The sequence below is a fragment of the Adelges cooleyi genome, unplaced genomic scaffold (assembly GCF_023614345.1).
Source record: "Adelges cooleyi isolate 19-005CV unplaced genomic scaffold, UGA_ACOO_1.1 ACOO_flye_CR_arks_rails_tigmint_CR_PRNA_10, whole genome shotgun sequence".
Classification (NCBI taxonomy): domain Eukaryota; kingdom Metazoa; phylum Arthropoda; class Insecta; order Hemiptera; family Adelgidae; genus Adelges; species Adelges cooleyi.
Window position 1 is genome coordinate 268,558 of NW_026095752.1, and position 17,792 is coordinate 286,349.

Here is a 17,792-nt window from a genome sequence, read left to right on the forward strand (position 1 = left end):
CATTTATAATTAATCAATTTGAAACCTATTATGTCGAAAAAAATTTAACTGGATATAATATACCTTATGTCCATATAACTATAAATATAAACTTAAGTAATTAAGTAACTTTTCTAGAACTACAAAGTTGTTCCATCAAATTATCTGATAATTATAAGATTACAATACATTTCTAGTTCAAATAACTAAATAAATATTGTTCCTATTAACATTTCGGGCCAACTATTTATTTAGTTCTTCCATCTAGATTTTTATCGTGTCCCTATATTATCCCATATTTGAAGTAGGACCAATGTTTTAAAATTCATTTACAATTAACAAATTAAGAAAATACTATGTGTCGAATAGCATTTAAATTGATATTATATACATTATTTACCAAATGTTATTTATACTATAATATAGAAACAGATTTATTAAAGTATGACGCAGCAGGCAATGTTATTTGTAAAATAACAGACCGTTCATTTTTCTAAAAAACACCATGGCCGGAAAAAATATTTCAATAACAAAAAATAATTTTGGTTAGCGTTGTGTAATATAATTATCCAATATTACAAATATTCTTGATATTTTTCGAAACAAAAAAGTCAAAATGCTAAAAATATGATACAGAGCATTAAATCTTAAAATAATTGATGAATACGTTTCTTATCAGGAAACCCGTGCAAATAATAAAATATATTGGACACAAGCTGTACCTTGTGTAACCTATAAATTTAAGTAATATTTCAAAAAGTACAAAGTTGGCGCAACTAATTATATAGCGAGAATAACAAAACAATACAATTCTAGTTAAAATAACTAAATAAATGTCGTTCCTGTTAACATTTAGTAGGGTCAATTATTTATTTAATTCTTCCAGCTCGAAATTAATCGAGCATTTTATAAAATAAATGTCCAATATTTCAAAGATTCCTGATATTTTTCGAACAAAAAAAAAAAAAAATTAAATATATTATTATACAGAGTCTCAAGTCAGAAAATCATTGATGAAAAGGTTTCTTTTAAATAAAACCCGATCAAATAACAAAACATATTGGGCACAAGATGTCCTTTTTGATAGCTATAAATTTAAGTAAACAAGTACCTCTTTTTAAAATACAAACTTGATTCAACTAATATTTGGTTATTTTGGGGATTACGGGTAGAGTATATTTGTAATTACTAAATACAAAGTGGTTCCTCTTTACATAGAGTTGGGCCAATTATTTATTTAGTTCTTTCATTTAGAATTTTATCGTTTCCCTATATTGTCCCATAGTTTAAGTAAGACAAATGTTTTTAAAAATATTTACAAATAATTAATTTTAAAACTATTAGGCGTCGAATAAAATTTAAATAGATATAATATACATTATTTAAGAAATATTATTCAAACTATGTAGAAACCGTTTTATTAAAATATGACGCAAAAGGCAATATTATTTGAAAAATAACAGACGGTTCATGTTTCTGAAAAACACCATAACCTAAAAAAATATTTCGAAAACAAAAAACCACCTGGGTTAGCGTTGTATAAAATAATTTTCCATACTCCAAATATTCCAGATATATTTTGAACCAAATAAATTAAAGTATTAAAACTATCATGATACAGAGTCTCAGGTCAGAAAATCATTGATGAAAAGACTTATTTTAATGAAACCCGATCAATTATCAAAACATATTGGGCACAAGACGTCCCTTTTGATAGCTATAAATTTAAGTAAATAAGTAACTATTCCTAAAATACAATGTTGGTCCATCTAAAACTGTGATTGATTTAAGGGTACAAAACATTTTCAGTTGGACCAACTTAATAAAAACTTGGTCCAACTAATATTTGGATGTTATAGGGATTAAGAGTACAGTATATTTGTATTTGAAATAACTAAATAAAAAGTTGTTCCTCTTAACATTGAGTTGGGCCAATTATTTATTTAGTTTTTTCAACAAGAATATAATCGTTTCCCTATGTTAACTAGATAATAAGTTGGTCTAAATATGTATTTTTTCTGTGTAGGAGGCTGGTATACAAATCAGTAGTAAAAATATACATTTAATGTTGAAACCTTAACGATCATTTAATAAGGAGAAGACACTACTTTGTTTAAAAATAATTGTAATTTTTAGTTTTTCTGGAAGAAAAATTGTTGATCAATTAATTTTGAAACTCTTAGGCGTCAAATAAAATTTAAATGGGTATAATATACATTATTGAACAAATGTTATTCAAACTATGTAGAAACCGTTTTATTAAAGTATGACGCAAAAGGCAATATTATTTGAAAAATAACAGACGGTTCATGTTTCTAAAAAACACCATAGCCTAAAAAAATATTTCGAAAACAAAAAACCACCTGGGTTAGCGTTGTATAAAATAATTTTCCATACTCCAAATATTCCAGATATATTTTGAACCAAATAAATTAAAGTATTAAAACTATCATGATACAGAGTCTCAGGTCAGAAAATCATTGATGAAAAGACTTTGTATACCAGCCTCCGGTATACAAATCAGTAGTAAAAATATATTTAATTTTGAAATCTTAACGATCATTCATTAAGGAGACGACACTATTTTTTTTTATAATTGTAATTTTTAGTTTTTCTATTAGAAAAATACAATTTAAATAGATATAATATACATTACTTAACAAATATTATTCAAACTATGTAGATACAGTTTTATTAAAGTATGACGCAAAAGGCAATGTTATTTGTAAAAAAACAGACCGTTCATGTTTCTAAAAAACACCATGGCCGGAAAAAATATTTCGACAACAAAAAACCATCTGGGTTAGCCTTGTATAAAATAATTGTCCAATATTCCAGATATTTTTTTAACTAAATATATCAAAATGTTAAAACATTATTATACAATTAATTGTTTTGGAAACCATTTTATGTGGAATATCATTTAAATTGATATAATGTACATAATTTACCAAATGTTGTTTAAACTATATAGAATCAGATTTATTAAAGTACCTATGACGCAAAAGGCAATGTTATTTGTAAAATAACAGAACGTTGTATAAAATGATTTGCTAATATTACAAATATTCCTGATATATTGACCGATTGTTATTACTCTCTTAATTAAAATTTTTAACGTTCGTTTTTGGAATGTGACAATGGGGTGGCTCTAGACTGAGAGGGATGTCCTTCCAGGTTCTCAACAGAACCGAGAAACCAAAGGATAGATGTCTTTGAAGTCACGAGAAGTCCGCCAAAAATACAAGTGTTCTCTTCCCCACTTAGTTTTAAGTAATCCTAGTTTATTTTCAGCAATTTTTGTACCACCATTTCAAACATCTTGTATCCTGCAGCTGAGAGTTAGATTATTTAACAGTGTGACCGCTCGTTCTAGCTCCCCGGGTGATATATTAAATTAATAAGGGAGACTTTTAGGCTACTTAGACGTAGAAGCGGCCTAGCCAACCGTTTTCCTGTGGGAATCCGTCTATTTTAGCCTCATCGACGGCCACTTTATCTAGCCTAGCTAGCTAGCCGAGTGGTCCGTTACAATTCTAAACACTAAAGAGTATAAAATAAGGAAATCAAATAACATAAAGAAAGGAATTTTATTGCTCTATTAAATCAATATCTAGATCAATATAATACATTGATTTAATTTAATTCAGTTAGTAAAAACAAATAACATTTTAGATAAGCGTAGCCTTATGTAAACAAATTAGGTTTACAAAATCATTTATAAATCAACTAAAATTTAATTATTCTTTAAAACATTTAGATTTTTTCAAAATCAGTATATTTATCATTTATAATTTCTTGTTTTTTTGAGCCGTGAAATTATATTCTGCCGGGTCGATTCTAATCAGAATCCGCGATTTATTCAAGTCTATCGAAAATTAATAAAATTCCTGGCTTAGGCACCGCTTCGTTACCAATATGAGCCACGTATACTACTGGTACTCCTGGAATACGTCTATAAATCAAGTGTTTTATATTAAAATTCATTTTAAATCCTTTTGGAGTTCTTTTTTTAAAATGATCAGGCCAGTTAAATAGATAACTTTTTAAAAGAAGGTCTTCCACAATATCAGTTGGACATCCACTATTTTTCAACGCGTCCCTTGTCAAATCCTTTAAAAATAAAAACGGTTAAACGTGTTTTTGAATAATGTATTTTATACAAAAATTACTTTTTGATATTTGCTTGGCCCAGGTGACAAAGTAGACCAATTTGTAATGTTTATTACTACTAATGAATTTATCCAATCTTCAATATTTGGATGTGGTGTCGGGCCTTCGGTCTAAAAAAAAATTAAACGGTAATTAATTTGGAAACAAATACTGACTAAGGGTGTAAATTATTTTACAGTCTGCATGTTCTCTTAACGCCAATTACTTGATAAGTACTTATTCATTACAATGGCGTTGGAGCATGTGGGGATGGATTATTTTTAGAGGATGTCAGAGGCCAGTTTGAATTACAACTGAAAGTGATATAATTATTATGATTATAGGAACTATGAGAATATTTTCAATTGAAATGTAATTTTCTACTTTTATTGTTTTTCCTTAATAAATTAACAGTTTGAATACGAATTTTTCAGAAAATTGCATTTTATGATATAGTTTAATTCTTTTATTACCTTCAGTCTATTTTTTTAGATGTTAAGCTTTGAAGTTTCTCCTAAAACTTTACCTACGATGTAGGTGTAGCATTTTTAGTTTTTTGATAATTTAATCCATGTAACACAAATATTTTTTTCTTTTTTCTGTGTTGAGTTTGTAAAATAATTTTAAAAAAAATCGGGCCACAGTGGGTTTGGGGTCTTGTAGTGATAGGAGGTTGCCATCAAGTTTAAAATTTAAGACGGGAGGTAAGGAGTGTAGTATCTGCATTTAACACCTACTTAACCGCACTTCACCGGCGGCCGTCTTAATTTTTAAACTAGAATGACTTTGAAATTAATTATCCAAAACTGGTTATCGATGACTCACAACGCTCAGCAAAGTAATCTGCAAAATTATTCTCTTGTCGACATGAATTCATTACAAATATTGTCGCATTACCCACAGAGACACATCAAAATAGTGTTATTATTGATTTAATAAGCTATATGTAGTTATCATTTTGGAAAACTATACATATTAGTATGAGTATAGACTATTCAATTAGGTAGCAAAAATAAACCTATACGATGGACGGTGGAATGCGGGTCGACATAATATAAATTGTCATTACACTCACTATCAGTAGTACAGGCAATTATTCATTTTTGCAGTCCCGAAATCGATAGTAAAAGTTCTATCGACTTTAAAAAAAAAATGTTATCCAATAAAGTAGCTTTACATATAAAATGTTATTACATTTTAAAATTGTTGAGATAGTTTGTATAGTATGATGAAATTACTTATATTGTTTATTCGTTGAACACAAAACATTTTGTGAAATAAAAACAAACATACAATTTATTTTGTACCTACTAATAAAATAATTAAAATTACTCGATTATATTTACCTGGCTACTAGATGAATTATTTCCACTAGCGTTCACTAAAACGGTAAGACATGGCAACAATAATATAATTTTCCAATTCATTTTTTCGTTTATCTATTGTGAAATACCTGTAACACTAAAAAACAACTTGACAGAAAAAATCAGAAACAGCACTGAACATTTGTTAGTTTTAGGTATTTATATCAGCTTTCGTGTATATTTTACTGTAACCAGCTATTCTCATAACATCTGTTAACATTGTATTTCAGAAGTATACATACATAAACTATGTATTGACTAAACGAGTATTATATGTCGAGTGTTAAATGTAAAATTGGAATGAATACAATGGTACAAGATGTATATTTTGGTTTTCATATTGTTTTTATACAGCGTGATTTAAATTTTTCACAATTCTTTTTGTTTTTACCCCCCTCCCAACTTAGTATTCTGATAGCAACTCTTAAATCTTTAATGGTAACGCATATATTTAATTAACTTGTTAAATTGAGAATAATATAGTAAAAATTTTGACTGGTCGAGATCTGATTTCGGATAACTATTGATAAAGTTATAAGAGTTTTAAAGTTATGAAGGGAGAGGAAGTGCGGTTGGGAAATGCGCACAGATAAAACTAATAATAAACTCCATCTTTCCTCCTGCCCTAAACTTAAAACTTCAAATTGTGTCCCTATTTTTACCATAGTTTTATTTGGAACAACAATGTATTTTTTCCTGTGTAGGAGGGTGGTATACAAGAGTAAAAAGATATGAAATAAATGTTTTATGTTTTAGAAAGATGATTCAATAAGAAGAAAACACTATTTTTTTTTAAAATAATTGTAATTATAATTTTTCCTTTTTGAAACATTTACAATTCACAAATTTGGAAAATATGTGTCGGTAACATTTAAATGGAAATAATATACATTATTTAACAAATGTTATTCAAACTATATAGAAATAAATTTATTTATGTATGACGCAAAAGGCAATGTTATTTATAAATCAACAAACCGTTCATGTTTCTTAAAAACACTAGAGCCGGATAAAATATTTCTCAAGCAAAAAACCGTTTTGGTTAGCGTTGTATAAAATAATTGTCCAATATTTCAAATATTTCTGATATTATTAGATCCAAATAAGTCAAAATGTTAAATATAATATTATACAGAGCTTCAAGTCCAAAAATCATTGGTGAATAAGTTTCTTAATTGTACATAAATAAACCCGTTCAAATAACAAAATAAATTGGGCAAAATAAGTACCTTGTGCTACCTATGAATTTAAGTAATTAAGTAACTCTTCCTAAAATACAAAGTTGGTCCAACTAAAACTATGATTTCTTATAAAGAAACCAGTTCAAATAAAAAGTTGTACCTTGTATTACCTATACATTTCAGTATTTAAGTAACTCTTTCAAGAATACAAACTTGGCCCTACTAAAAGTGTAAAACTATGGTTAATATAAGAGTACAAAACATTTTTAGTTGGACTGACCTAATAATAACTCGGTCCAACTAAAACATAATTATTATAGGGATGAGGGGTACAGTAAAATTGTACATAAAATAATTTAATAAAAAGTTGGGCAAATCATTTATTCAGTCCCTCCAACTAGAAATTTACCGAGTTCCTACATTACCCAATAGTTTAAGTTGGCCCAACTATGTATTTTTTTCTTACGTTATTCTTTACCTACAATTTTGATTACATTTATTTAAAAAAAAGTAGAGGTTACCATTTGAAAATCAAAAGTTGGCGTCGAGTTTTCGTTGAAAAGGGGGAGATACAACAAACATTTTTTTTTATAAAAAGTTAGTATTTCATACACAAACAAATTATTAAACATTTTTTTTTTGTAAAAATCTAAGTAGTTTTTGAGTAAACCAGTGTAGGGCGTCAAAAGAATCACCTTGTACATTATTTATGTAATCAATAAAATTAAAACTTAGCGAAAATTAAATTTTAAATATTTAAATAAAATTTTTATTCCAAATAAAATATGCAAGAAATAAATTGTTCGCTAAAAAAACTATAATATTCCGGTAAATAAACACAACGAACTAGGTTAACAGTAAAGACATGTACGCAGGTGTTAAAATACAGAAAACTCAGTTTGGTGGACAAATTATTTCTTGATATTCAATATAATATACCTTAGTACATATTGAATTCGTGTCGGTTGGTTTTTGCGAGGGGTATTTGTTTCTAATACAAAACAGATATCTAAACAATTTAGACATTTCAGTTTAGCTGTAGATTAAATAGATACATTCGGGTTTTCATGTTAAAATCTTAATGATCAAAACGATTCATTATGGAGAAAAGTTCTATTGTGACGATTTTATTTGCATTGGTGGTCATTTGCATACAGAAATGTACAAGCGATCCCAAGATGGTAGAAATCGACCATATTTGGCAAGCGAAACACTGGGATCAGATGACGTGGTTCGAGAGAATAATAGGATCGCCCATCAATGACAAACCTGTGAAGGTAAAAAAATTATGGACTATGGGTGGACTTTCGTTGGTCGCCAAGTGGAAAACAATCTCTTTACTAATGGAGTGCGGTTACGGCAAAGAACTGATTGACTTTCTCTGGATATCGACCTATACAGTAAACCAGTGCGGCCAATTGTTAAGCAACGGTGACAGAGACGCTGCAGAATGTTGGAAAAAACTTCACGTAAGTCTCAAAAAAGGTGCAAAGATTACATATATATTGTGGGCCTTGAATGAACATATTAATTTATTAGACAACAGGGCTATCGTCCCAAACGAATATTACGAAATTCTGCCGCAGATTTATGAATTGCTTATGCGACAAAGACCCGATCTCACAGCAACGGCGCCCGGCAGTTTATCGAAAGATATCGAAACTCTAGCTAAATCCTTAGTAAAAGAATGGAATAATAGCTGTCAGCCATCATACTCTGTCATCGATCAAGAACAGTTACAGAGTAAAGACGAACTTCCAGATTTAAACAAAACTCCAAAATTGTATAAGTTGTATGTGGAAAAACTGAATTCTATCATTCATTTCATTCAAACACACACGGAAAATATTGGTTTTGAATTAAAAAAACAAAGAAAAAAAATTTCTTTTACTCTTCCTATCAAAAGAGATGGAAGTTCATCCAGTCACCAGGAAAATAAGTAAAACTGGAAAACAGATAAAATATTATTATTATGCCATATAAAAATTGTAAACAGTTTAAACGTTTTAATAAAATCCATTAATACGTCATGTTTTTGTGTTATAACTCTTAAGGTATACCTACCAAATTTTACATTTTAAGTCAATATAAATAAATCAGCATGAGAACCAATCAAACGACTTAGGTTTTTAAGACATAATAGTAATAAAACAATTGAAAAACAAAAATTGATGTTTTAAAGTTAAACAAAAGAAAACATATTTAAATTATGATAGGTAATTAAACAATAATAAAAAAAAAACGGATTTAAGTATACAGCGTATCTTTCAAAACTGAGAAACATAGATTCACTAGATCAGAAATCAATAGACCTTGACCTTTGAAGGCATTTTTTAAGAAATTAGAAGCTGATCCGCGTGCCCCAAATCATAGGCCGAAAACTTCCCAATTATCAATGCCATATTTTTCGGTTAAATAAGAGATACACTGCCTATATATTTGGAACTTCTATGTCTGGCTGCATATTATTTGACTCCCATCGTATTGTCGGATCCAGTTAACGGTTGCGTATCGGCCTATACCTCGAAATGTTCTATCTGCGGCTACAAGAGTTCCTTTTAAAAAGTCAGTGACTGCAGGCGCTCCTTGTGGAAAACCCGTGGAACTTATTATTTCTTACTGACGATCCGTGTTATATTCACACTCGTTTATGATAACAACCGATTTATCAGCACTGATAACCCGATTGTTATCATTTACGCGGCTGATATAACATGGATCATCAGAGAAAAATAATAAGTTCCACGGTTTTCCCACGAGGAGCGCTATCAGTCACTGACTTTTTAGAAAGAACTCTTGTAGCCACTTTTTCACAGCTTGATACGCAACCAGATTATCTACAATCGTGGCCAGCATGTCGTGAAATGAACTTACAGTGATAAAATATAATAATGGCCGTAATAATATCACAAAATAAAAAAAAGCAGAAGGGTCACTTTCAGTGTAAACAAAAAAATTATGACCATTTTGTAATGAACACCTATTTAGTATTACGTGTTATAATATGTATAATATCTATACACAACTAAAAATAATAGTGTACAGATATAAAATTATAGTGTACACCACCTTAAGAAGATTGCCGCCTCGTTTGTGTGTGATAAGTACCACTCCCGTGTTAATTTTTATCAGTATCTGGGGACCGACTTAATAAAAACTTGGTCCAACTAATATTTGGTTTTTTGGGGATTAGGTGTACAGTATATTTGTATTTGAAATAATTAAATAAAAAGTTGTTCCTCTTAACATTGAGTTGGGCCAATTAATAATTTAGTTCTTGACGAAAGTCATCACGGCGTAGAAGAGGCAACCAAGCGTACAGCACTGCACGAAGTGATCGTTCGTTCATTTCACGGCGCAACTTTAAGTGGCAGTTCGTCAAATCAATTCAGCAACATGGTTGATTGTAAGTAGGTGCATCGCATACACGCGAGGTCACATGTTTTTTTATTGTACTAAATCATAATTACGGATCTCGGTGTAGTCACGTGGATTAAATCAGTTGCAACGAAAGCATTCACCCGGTAATATTATTATCAATTAATAAGTTAATAGCATGTTATTCAGTAAGTAGGTAATAAGCTGAAGCAAACAAATACACGATCCATTGTAGTGTAAATATTAATTCTCAAAATCAATTCTTTGTGTCCAAAATGTCCTTATAAGTAAACCACCGAAGAGTCAAGAAGGCAGATGAAGTAAAACAAAAATTGGCAAAATTAGTCGCCCGACGTGGTATATATAAAGGTATGACTACCGATTTGCAAAAATATTTTGATAGCTTTGACAATGTTCAAGATATTCAGCAATTGCAAGTGCGTTGGAGCAAGTACGAAAATTTATGGCAGGCAATTTAGGTTAGCGTTGTATAAAATAATTGTCCAATATTCAAAATATTCCAGATATTTATTGAAATAAAAAATATCAAAACATTATATGTATTAATATACAGAGCGTCAAGTCAGAAAATCATTGATGGAAAGGTTTCTTTTAAAGAAATCCGATCAAAAAGAAAAATACATTGGGCACAAGGTGTACTTTTTGATAGCTTTAAATTTAAATAAATAAGTCACTCTTTCTAAAATACAAAGTTGGTCCAACTAAGACTATGATTAACATAACCGACCTCGACCTCATCCTCATCCCCATTCCCACCACATCCTTATTATCACCCCACTCTTACCTCAACCCCATTCCCACCCACATCCCTCATCCCTCATCTCTAATCTCTTATCCCTCCTATCATATCAGATAAATCAGATCTGATTTTTCGTTTTGATAACCGGTATCGGTGTCGGTTTTTTCGTTATGATAACCGTGTGTGTGCCAAAGCAATGATATAAAAATGTCAAAAACAATATAAATGATATAAATATGTATTTATTCATTCATTTAAATACAATTTCTATGAATATATTACCTATATTTTTTTTATTATTTGTATTTATCAAAAAAAATCTGTCATTACTTATCTCAGACATTTCTAACACATGTCAATAAGTTAATCAATAAAAAACAAGTTTTTTAGAACATTCTAAATACTGAAGAGTATAAAATAAAATAGAGGAAGAAATTGTATAGCTTTATTAAATCAATGTCTAGATCAATATAGTACATTCATTTTATTTAATTCCGTTAGTAAAAACAAATACAATTTTTAGATAATCGTAGTATGTTTTATGTGATAGGTGTGTAAACAAATTAGGTTTACAAAATCATTTATAATTTAACTAAAATTTTACTATTCTTTAACACATTTAGATTTTGTTTTCATTATGAGTATAATTTTTTTTAAATTTATGGTTTTTTTAATGGTGAAATTAAATCCTGCCAGCCAGATTTTAATCAGAATCTACGATTCATTCAAGTTTATCGAAAACGAATAAAAGTCCTGGCTTAGGCACCCATATGTTATCAATATGAGACACGTATACTACTGGTGCTCCTGGAATACGTCTACAAGTCAAGAGTTTTAAATGAAAAGTCGTTGTATATCTATTTGGATTTTTTTCTTTAAAATGATCAGGCCAATTAAATATATAACTGTTTAAAAGAAGAACTTCCACAATATCAGTTGGACATCCACTATTTTTCAATGCGTCCCTTGCCAAATCCTTTAAAAATAAAAACGGTTAAACGTGTTTTTAAATAATGTATTTTATACAAAAATTACTTTTTGATTTTTGCTTGGTCCAGTTGACAAAGTAGACCAATCTGAAATGTTTATTACTACTAATGAATTCACCCATTCTCTAATATTTGGATTTTGTGTCGGGCCTTCGGTCTAAAAAAAAATTAAACGGTAATTAATTTGAAAACAAATACTGACTAAGGGTGGACGGATAAAAATTATTTTACAGTCTGCATGTTCTCTTAACGCAAATAACTTGATAAGTACTTCTTCATTAGAGCTGGGTTGGTGCACGTAAGTACGAATTATATTCAGAGGTCAATATGAATTTTTACAATCTATTGTGATATATTTCTTATGATTGTAGGAACTATGAGAATAATTTCAATTAAAGTGTAATTTTCCACTATTATTGTTTGTTCTTAATAAACGGATAGTGTGTATATGAATTTCTGATAAAATTACATAATATGTTATAGCCCCATTTTAAAATTATCTTCAGTCTATTTTTAGACCTTTAGCCCTGAAACTTCTCTTAAGACTTTTCCTACGATGTAGGCATACAGTTCTTATCTGCACGAATTACCTACTTTACCGCAATCCACTGGCCGCCTTAAACTTTAGTACTTACTAGAACGACTATAAAATTAATTAAAAACTGGTTTACCGATCAGTCACAAAGTTCAGAAAATTATTCTGCAAAATTATCCCTTGCATTTAGTCTATAAGAAGTTTTATAATCTTAAATTACCCGCAAAGAAATCCCAATATAACGTCGTTGTTGATTCTAAAAGCTATGTGGAGTTATTATTTTGGAAGACTATAAATATTGTTACGAGTATAGCTACTCAATAAGGTAGGAAAAGTAATCTTCCACGATGGGCAGGGAAATGCGGGACGACATCATTCGCGATTCTAAATTTTTGCAGCACTGAATAAGTATGAAAAGTACTATCGATTTAAAAAAAAATGTTATCCCATGAAGTAGATTTACACCCGCAATGTTCTTACACTTAAAAATTGTTTAGAAAAAATGTATAGTATGATAAAATTACTTTTTTATTCTAAGAATGCAAAACATTTTGGGAATTTATGAAAAACATGAAATATACTTTCTATCTACTAAAAAAAAAAGAAATAAAAGATCGATTATATTTACTGATGTAGAACCCTCTTCATGATTTCCAACAGCGTTCACTAAAACGGTAAAACATGGCAACACAAATATAATTTTCCACATCATTTTTTCGTTTATCTATTGTGAAATACCTGTAACACTAAAAAACAACTTGACAGAAAAAATCAGAAACAGCACTGAACATTTGTTAGTTTTAGGTATTTATATCAGTTTTTATGTTTATTTTACTGTAATCAGCTATTCTCATAACATCTGTTAACGTTGTATTTCAGAAGTACGCAAACATAAACGTTGTATTGACTAAATGAGTATTGTATGTCGAGTGTTAGTACATAACACCAGTTCTGTTCTGTTAACATTGTGTTTCAGAAGTGTACAAACATGATTTATATAGTTCCTACTCGAAGGTATTGGCTTAGTATCAAAAATGTTACAGTGTACACAGACACAAAAAAAGCCCACAGCACTGTAAGACCAATAGCATTGCTGCTCCGCTTCGAAGCAAAAATATATTTTGCTTATTTTGAATAATTATTTATGGTATGTGGCTTATGTTTCAGTACACAAGATGTAAATGCATGCCTGCCTGTTTATTTTACTGTAGCCAACCATTCTAATAACATCTGTTCTTACGATAAAATTTAAATGTAGCTAGAAAAATAATGCTTTAATATTGTATTTTAAATATATTGAATGTATATTAGATCTATTTGAAGTATAGGGTTCAGGTGTTTTTTTGCAAACATGAACCTTCTGTTATTTTACAAACAACATTGTCTTTTGCGTCCTACTTTAATAAAACTTACTACTAATTTGTAAACCGGCCTCCTACACAGAACAAATACATATTTTGACCAACTTAATATATAGTTAATATAGAGATACGATTAATTTCTTTTTAGAAGGACTAAATAAATAATTGGCCCAACTCAGTGTTAAGAGGAACAACTATTTATTTAGTTATTTCAAATACAAACATACTGTACCTCAAATCCCTATAATAACCAAATATTATTTGGACCAAGTTTTTATTAAGTTGGGTTACTTATTTACTTAAATTTATAGCTATCAAAACGGACATCCTGTGCCCAATATATTTTGTTATTTGATCGGGTTTCTTTAAAAAAAACCGTTTCATCAATAATTTTCTGACTTAAAGCTCTGTATAACAATATATTTAATATTTTGATTTATTAAGTTAAAAAAATTTCTGGAATATTGGACAATAATTTTATACAACTCCACATGCGACCAGACATGATCTTCTGCTTGCCTATTGTTAAGTCATCCTAATAGAACCGTTTTCGATTTATCAATACCAAATAAAAAAGAAGTGGGATTTTATTTTTTTATTTTTATTGAAATATCAGCATAAACTACTTATTTCTACAATTATTACGGATGTTAAATTAAGTTATGTAGCTTAAAATTAATACATACAAACTAGACGGCATTTACAACAATGGCAAGCAACTTAAAATTAATTACATACAACGATTACAAGGCAAGGCCGGACTCATCAATGAACAGGAGAATAGATTTAATGACGGGAATGACTGAGGAGTTAAGAATTGGGATAAATGTCAAACGAATTGATATTATAGGAGGAAAGGGTGGCGATGAGAGGAATACGAAGTTGGGAAATAGCAGGACACCATAGCAGATGGGGGAAGTCGCATGGAAATTCATCGTTAAGGGAGAGTTTGAAAGCGTGGTATGGGAGCAGGTTATTTAAAATATTCCTGATATTTTTCGAACCAAATAAATCAAAATGTTAAAATATTATTATACAGAGCATCAAGTCAGAAAATCATTGATGAACAAGGTCTCTTTTAAATAAAACCCGCGCAAATAAAAAAATATAATGGGCACAAGATGTACTTTGTGATACCTATAACTTGAAGTCAATAAGTAAATCTTCCATATATACAATTTAAGGGTATAAAACATTTATTGTTGTACTGACTTAATAAAAACTTGGTCCAACTAAAATTTGGTTATTACAAGGATTAAGGGGTAAAATGAATTTTTAGTTAAAATAACTAAATAACAAGGTTTTTCCGTTAACATTTAGTTGCGACTTGGGTCAATTATTTATTTAGTTCTTCCAACTAGAAATTTATCTTGTTCCTAATATATCTCATAGTTTAAGAATAACAAATACATTTAAAAACGTTTACAATTAATTATTTTGGAAACCGTTATGTGTGGAATAAAATTTAAATTTATATAATGTACATTGTTTAACAAATGTTATTCAAACTATAGAAACAGATGTATTAAAGTATGACGCAAAAGGCAGTGTTATTTGTAAATGAACACAACGTTCATGATTCTAAAAAACAGCAGAGCCAGATATAATATTTCGCTAGCAAAAAACAATTTTTGTAGGCTTTGTTTAAAATAATTGTCCAATATTTAAAATATTCCTGATATTATTAGATACAAATAAATCAAAATGTTAAAATATTATTATACAGAGCCTCAAGTCTGAAAATCATTGATGAATAATTTTCTTATAAGAGAACCCATGCAAATAACAACCAACAATAACTAGAACTATAATACTCATATTATTTAAATTTGGAAACATTTTACTTATTCACACAAAACAGGGATAAATCATAGAGAAGAAGTGAAGGCGTCGGTGTTTAGAGGAGTTTAGATATTAGTTTGTAGAAGAATGCTGGATAAGGAACAGAAAGAAGGGCGTGTGGAACGTACAGAGATTTTAAAGTTATTTTGTAAAAAGAGGGTGGGGGAATCAATTTTAACGGACAGAAGAAAATTAGGGATTACTAAGTCAGCTGCGTGCCTACGATCAGACAAGGAAGGAAGGTTAAAAATGTAATTGGTCCAGTATTAAAAAAGTTACAGTGTGTACAGATAAAAAAAAACCCACATCAGAGTAAAACCAACACGTTCGGCGCGTTGCATCGAAGCTAAAACATTTTTCTTGATTTTTATGTAAAAGGCTTCAAAAGTGGTCAAATAATATGTTTTTGGGTTCGGTCATTACGAATTTGATATCAATTTTCAATTTTACTCGGCCAAAGAAAACTTAAGTAAAAAAAAAAAAAAATTGAATTTTTGTAAACTTAAAGTCAAAAGTGGTACTTGAGCACAAAAATTAATAGTATCATTCAGCATAGATATACATGCAATTGTTTTAATGATTTGATGCATTTTTTTAAGATTTTAGGTTTTTTTTCGAAAATGCATACACCTGGTGTATATGAATTACCGTGCATATGTGGCAAGTCATACATTGGCCAAACGGGAAGCGCTACCGAAATACGGATAAAAGAACACGAAAGAGATATTGTGGACTATAAAAGAATAGACAAATCTGCAGTAGCAGATCATGCAGCTAATTCGGGACATACCATCCAGTTTGACAAAGTAAAAATACTTGACAAAGAGCCCAATTTCGGGAAAAGAACGTACAAAGAGGCAATCGAAATTGAAAAATGTCCAAACAAATTCAATAGAGAAGATGGCTGGAGAATTAGCAACACGTGGAAACCCATTATACAACTAAATAAAAGAAAAGAACAAATTAAATCAACTCATCGAAGCCAAACAGAAGTGGCCTTTTTAGAAACTAACGATAACTGTAGGTGTAGAAAAGGCAGGCCTAAACGTAGGGAATGCCAAAAAAAAGTACCTAAATGACAACATGACTCATCATGACACGTGTTATGATCCTCATTGGTCAAGAAACACGGCCTCAAGGACACGGGACGTATAAATAGCGGTAGGGAACGAGTGGGGCAATCAGTATAGCCACGACAGCGGTACAGTCGTGACTACAACAGCCTGATGATGGACTCTGCAATGAGTTTGAAACGTCGACCTAAAAATACTAACGTGGATACATCCGAAAATCAGCAAAATGGAGGTTTTTTTTTGATAAAATGTACGCAATCAGCGAAAACACAGTTTTCCGGAAATTAAAGGAAAACTGTAGTGCCGAATTTAGTTCTTCCATTAAGAATTTCATCGTTTCCCTATGTTATAACAAAGTTTAAGCAGGACCAATGTTTTTTAAAATATTTGCAAATAAATACTTTGAAAAATATTATCTGTCGAATAACATTTAAATGGATATTATATACATTATTTAACAAATTTTATTTAAACTATAATATAGAAACAGATGTATTAAAGTATGACGCAAAAGGCAATGTTTTTTTGTAAAATAACAGACCGTTCATGTTTCTAAAAAACACCATGGCCGAAAAAAATATTTCAATATGAAAAAACAATTTGAGTAAGCGTTGTATAAAATAATTGTCCAATATTCCAAGTATTTCAGAAATTATTTGAACTAAATAATTCAAAATATTAAATATATTGTTATACAGATTCTCAAGTAAAAAAATCATTGATAAAACAGTTTTTTTTTAACGAAACCCGTTCAAATAACAAAATATAATGAGCACAAGATGTCCCTTTTTGATAGCTTTAAATTTAAGTAAACAAGTAACTCTTCATGAAATACAAAGTTGGTTAAACTAAAACTATGATTAATTGAAAGGTTAATAACATCTCCAGTTGGACTAACTTAATAAAACTTAGTCCAACTTATATTTGGTTATTAGGGATTAGGGGTACAGTATATTTGTAGTTGAAATAACTAAATAAAAAGTTGTTTCTCTTAACATTGAATTTGGCCAATTATTTTTTTTAGTTCTTTAAACAAGAAAATAATCGTGACCCTATGTTAACTATATTTTAGTTGGTCCTAATATGTATTTTTTTTGTGTAGGAGGCTGGTATACAAATCAGTAGTAAAAATAAATAAAATATATTTAATTTAGAATTCTTAATGATCATTGATTAAG

General features: G+C 29.5%; 2 protein-coding genes across 2 annotated transcripts; both read right to left on the reverse strand.

Annotated features, from left to right (window-relative positions):
• Nucleotides 1–3,837: 3,837 nt before the first annotated feature.
• On the reverse strand, nt 3,838–4,337 carry LOC126836858 (E3 ubiquitin-protein ligase NRDP1-like). The gene is made up of 3 exons (XM_050570520.1): nt 4,329–4,337; nt 4,152–4,262; nt 3,838–4,092 (listed from the first exon to the last, which is right to left on the reverse strand). The coding sequence occupies exons 1-3, from the start codon at nt 4,335–4,337 to the stop codon at nt 3,838–3,840; spliced, it is 375 nt and encodes a 124-aa protein (XP_050426477.1).
• Nucleotides 4,338–11,293: 6,956 nt separating this feature from the next.
• LOC126836951 (E3 ubiquitin-protein ligase NRDP1-like) lies at nt 11,294–13,291 on the reverse strand. Its single transcript, XM_050570675.1, has 3 exons — nt 12,967–13,291; nt 11,850–11,960; nt 11,294–11,790 (listed from the first exon to the last, which is right to left on the reverse strand). Exons 1-3 carry the CDS (start codon nt 13,048–13,050, stop codon nt 11,536–11,538), a joined length of 450 nt encoding a protein of 149 aa, XP_050426632.1. The 5' UTR covers nt 13,051–13,291; the 3' UTR covers nt 11,294–11,535.
• Between the last annotated feature and the right edge of the window lie 4,501 nt (nt 13,292–17,792).

Bases quoted from the DNA above. Each gene is read 5' to 3' on its own strand.
- LOC126836951 (XM_050570675.1), bottom strand. From the start codon at position 13,050: ATGATGTGGAAAATTATATTTGTGTTGCCATGTTTTACCGTTTTAGTG. The intron at 11,961-12,966 runs GTAAATATAATC...ATTTTTTTTTAG, and splicing joins ATGAAGAGGGTTCTACATCA to ACCGAAGGCCCGACACAAAA. The intron at 11,791-11,849 runs GTAATTTTTGTA...TTATTTTTAAAG, and splicing joins GACCAAGCAAAAATCAAAAA to GATTTGGCAAGGGACGCATT.
- LOC126836858 (XM_050570520.1), bottom strand. The intron at 4,093-4,151 runs GTAATTTTTGTA...TTATTTTTAAAG, and splicing joins GGCCAAGCAAATATCAAAAA to GATTTGACAAGGGACGCGTT.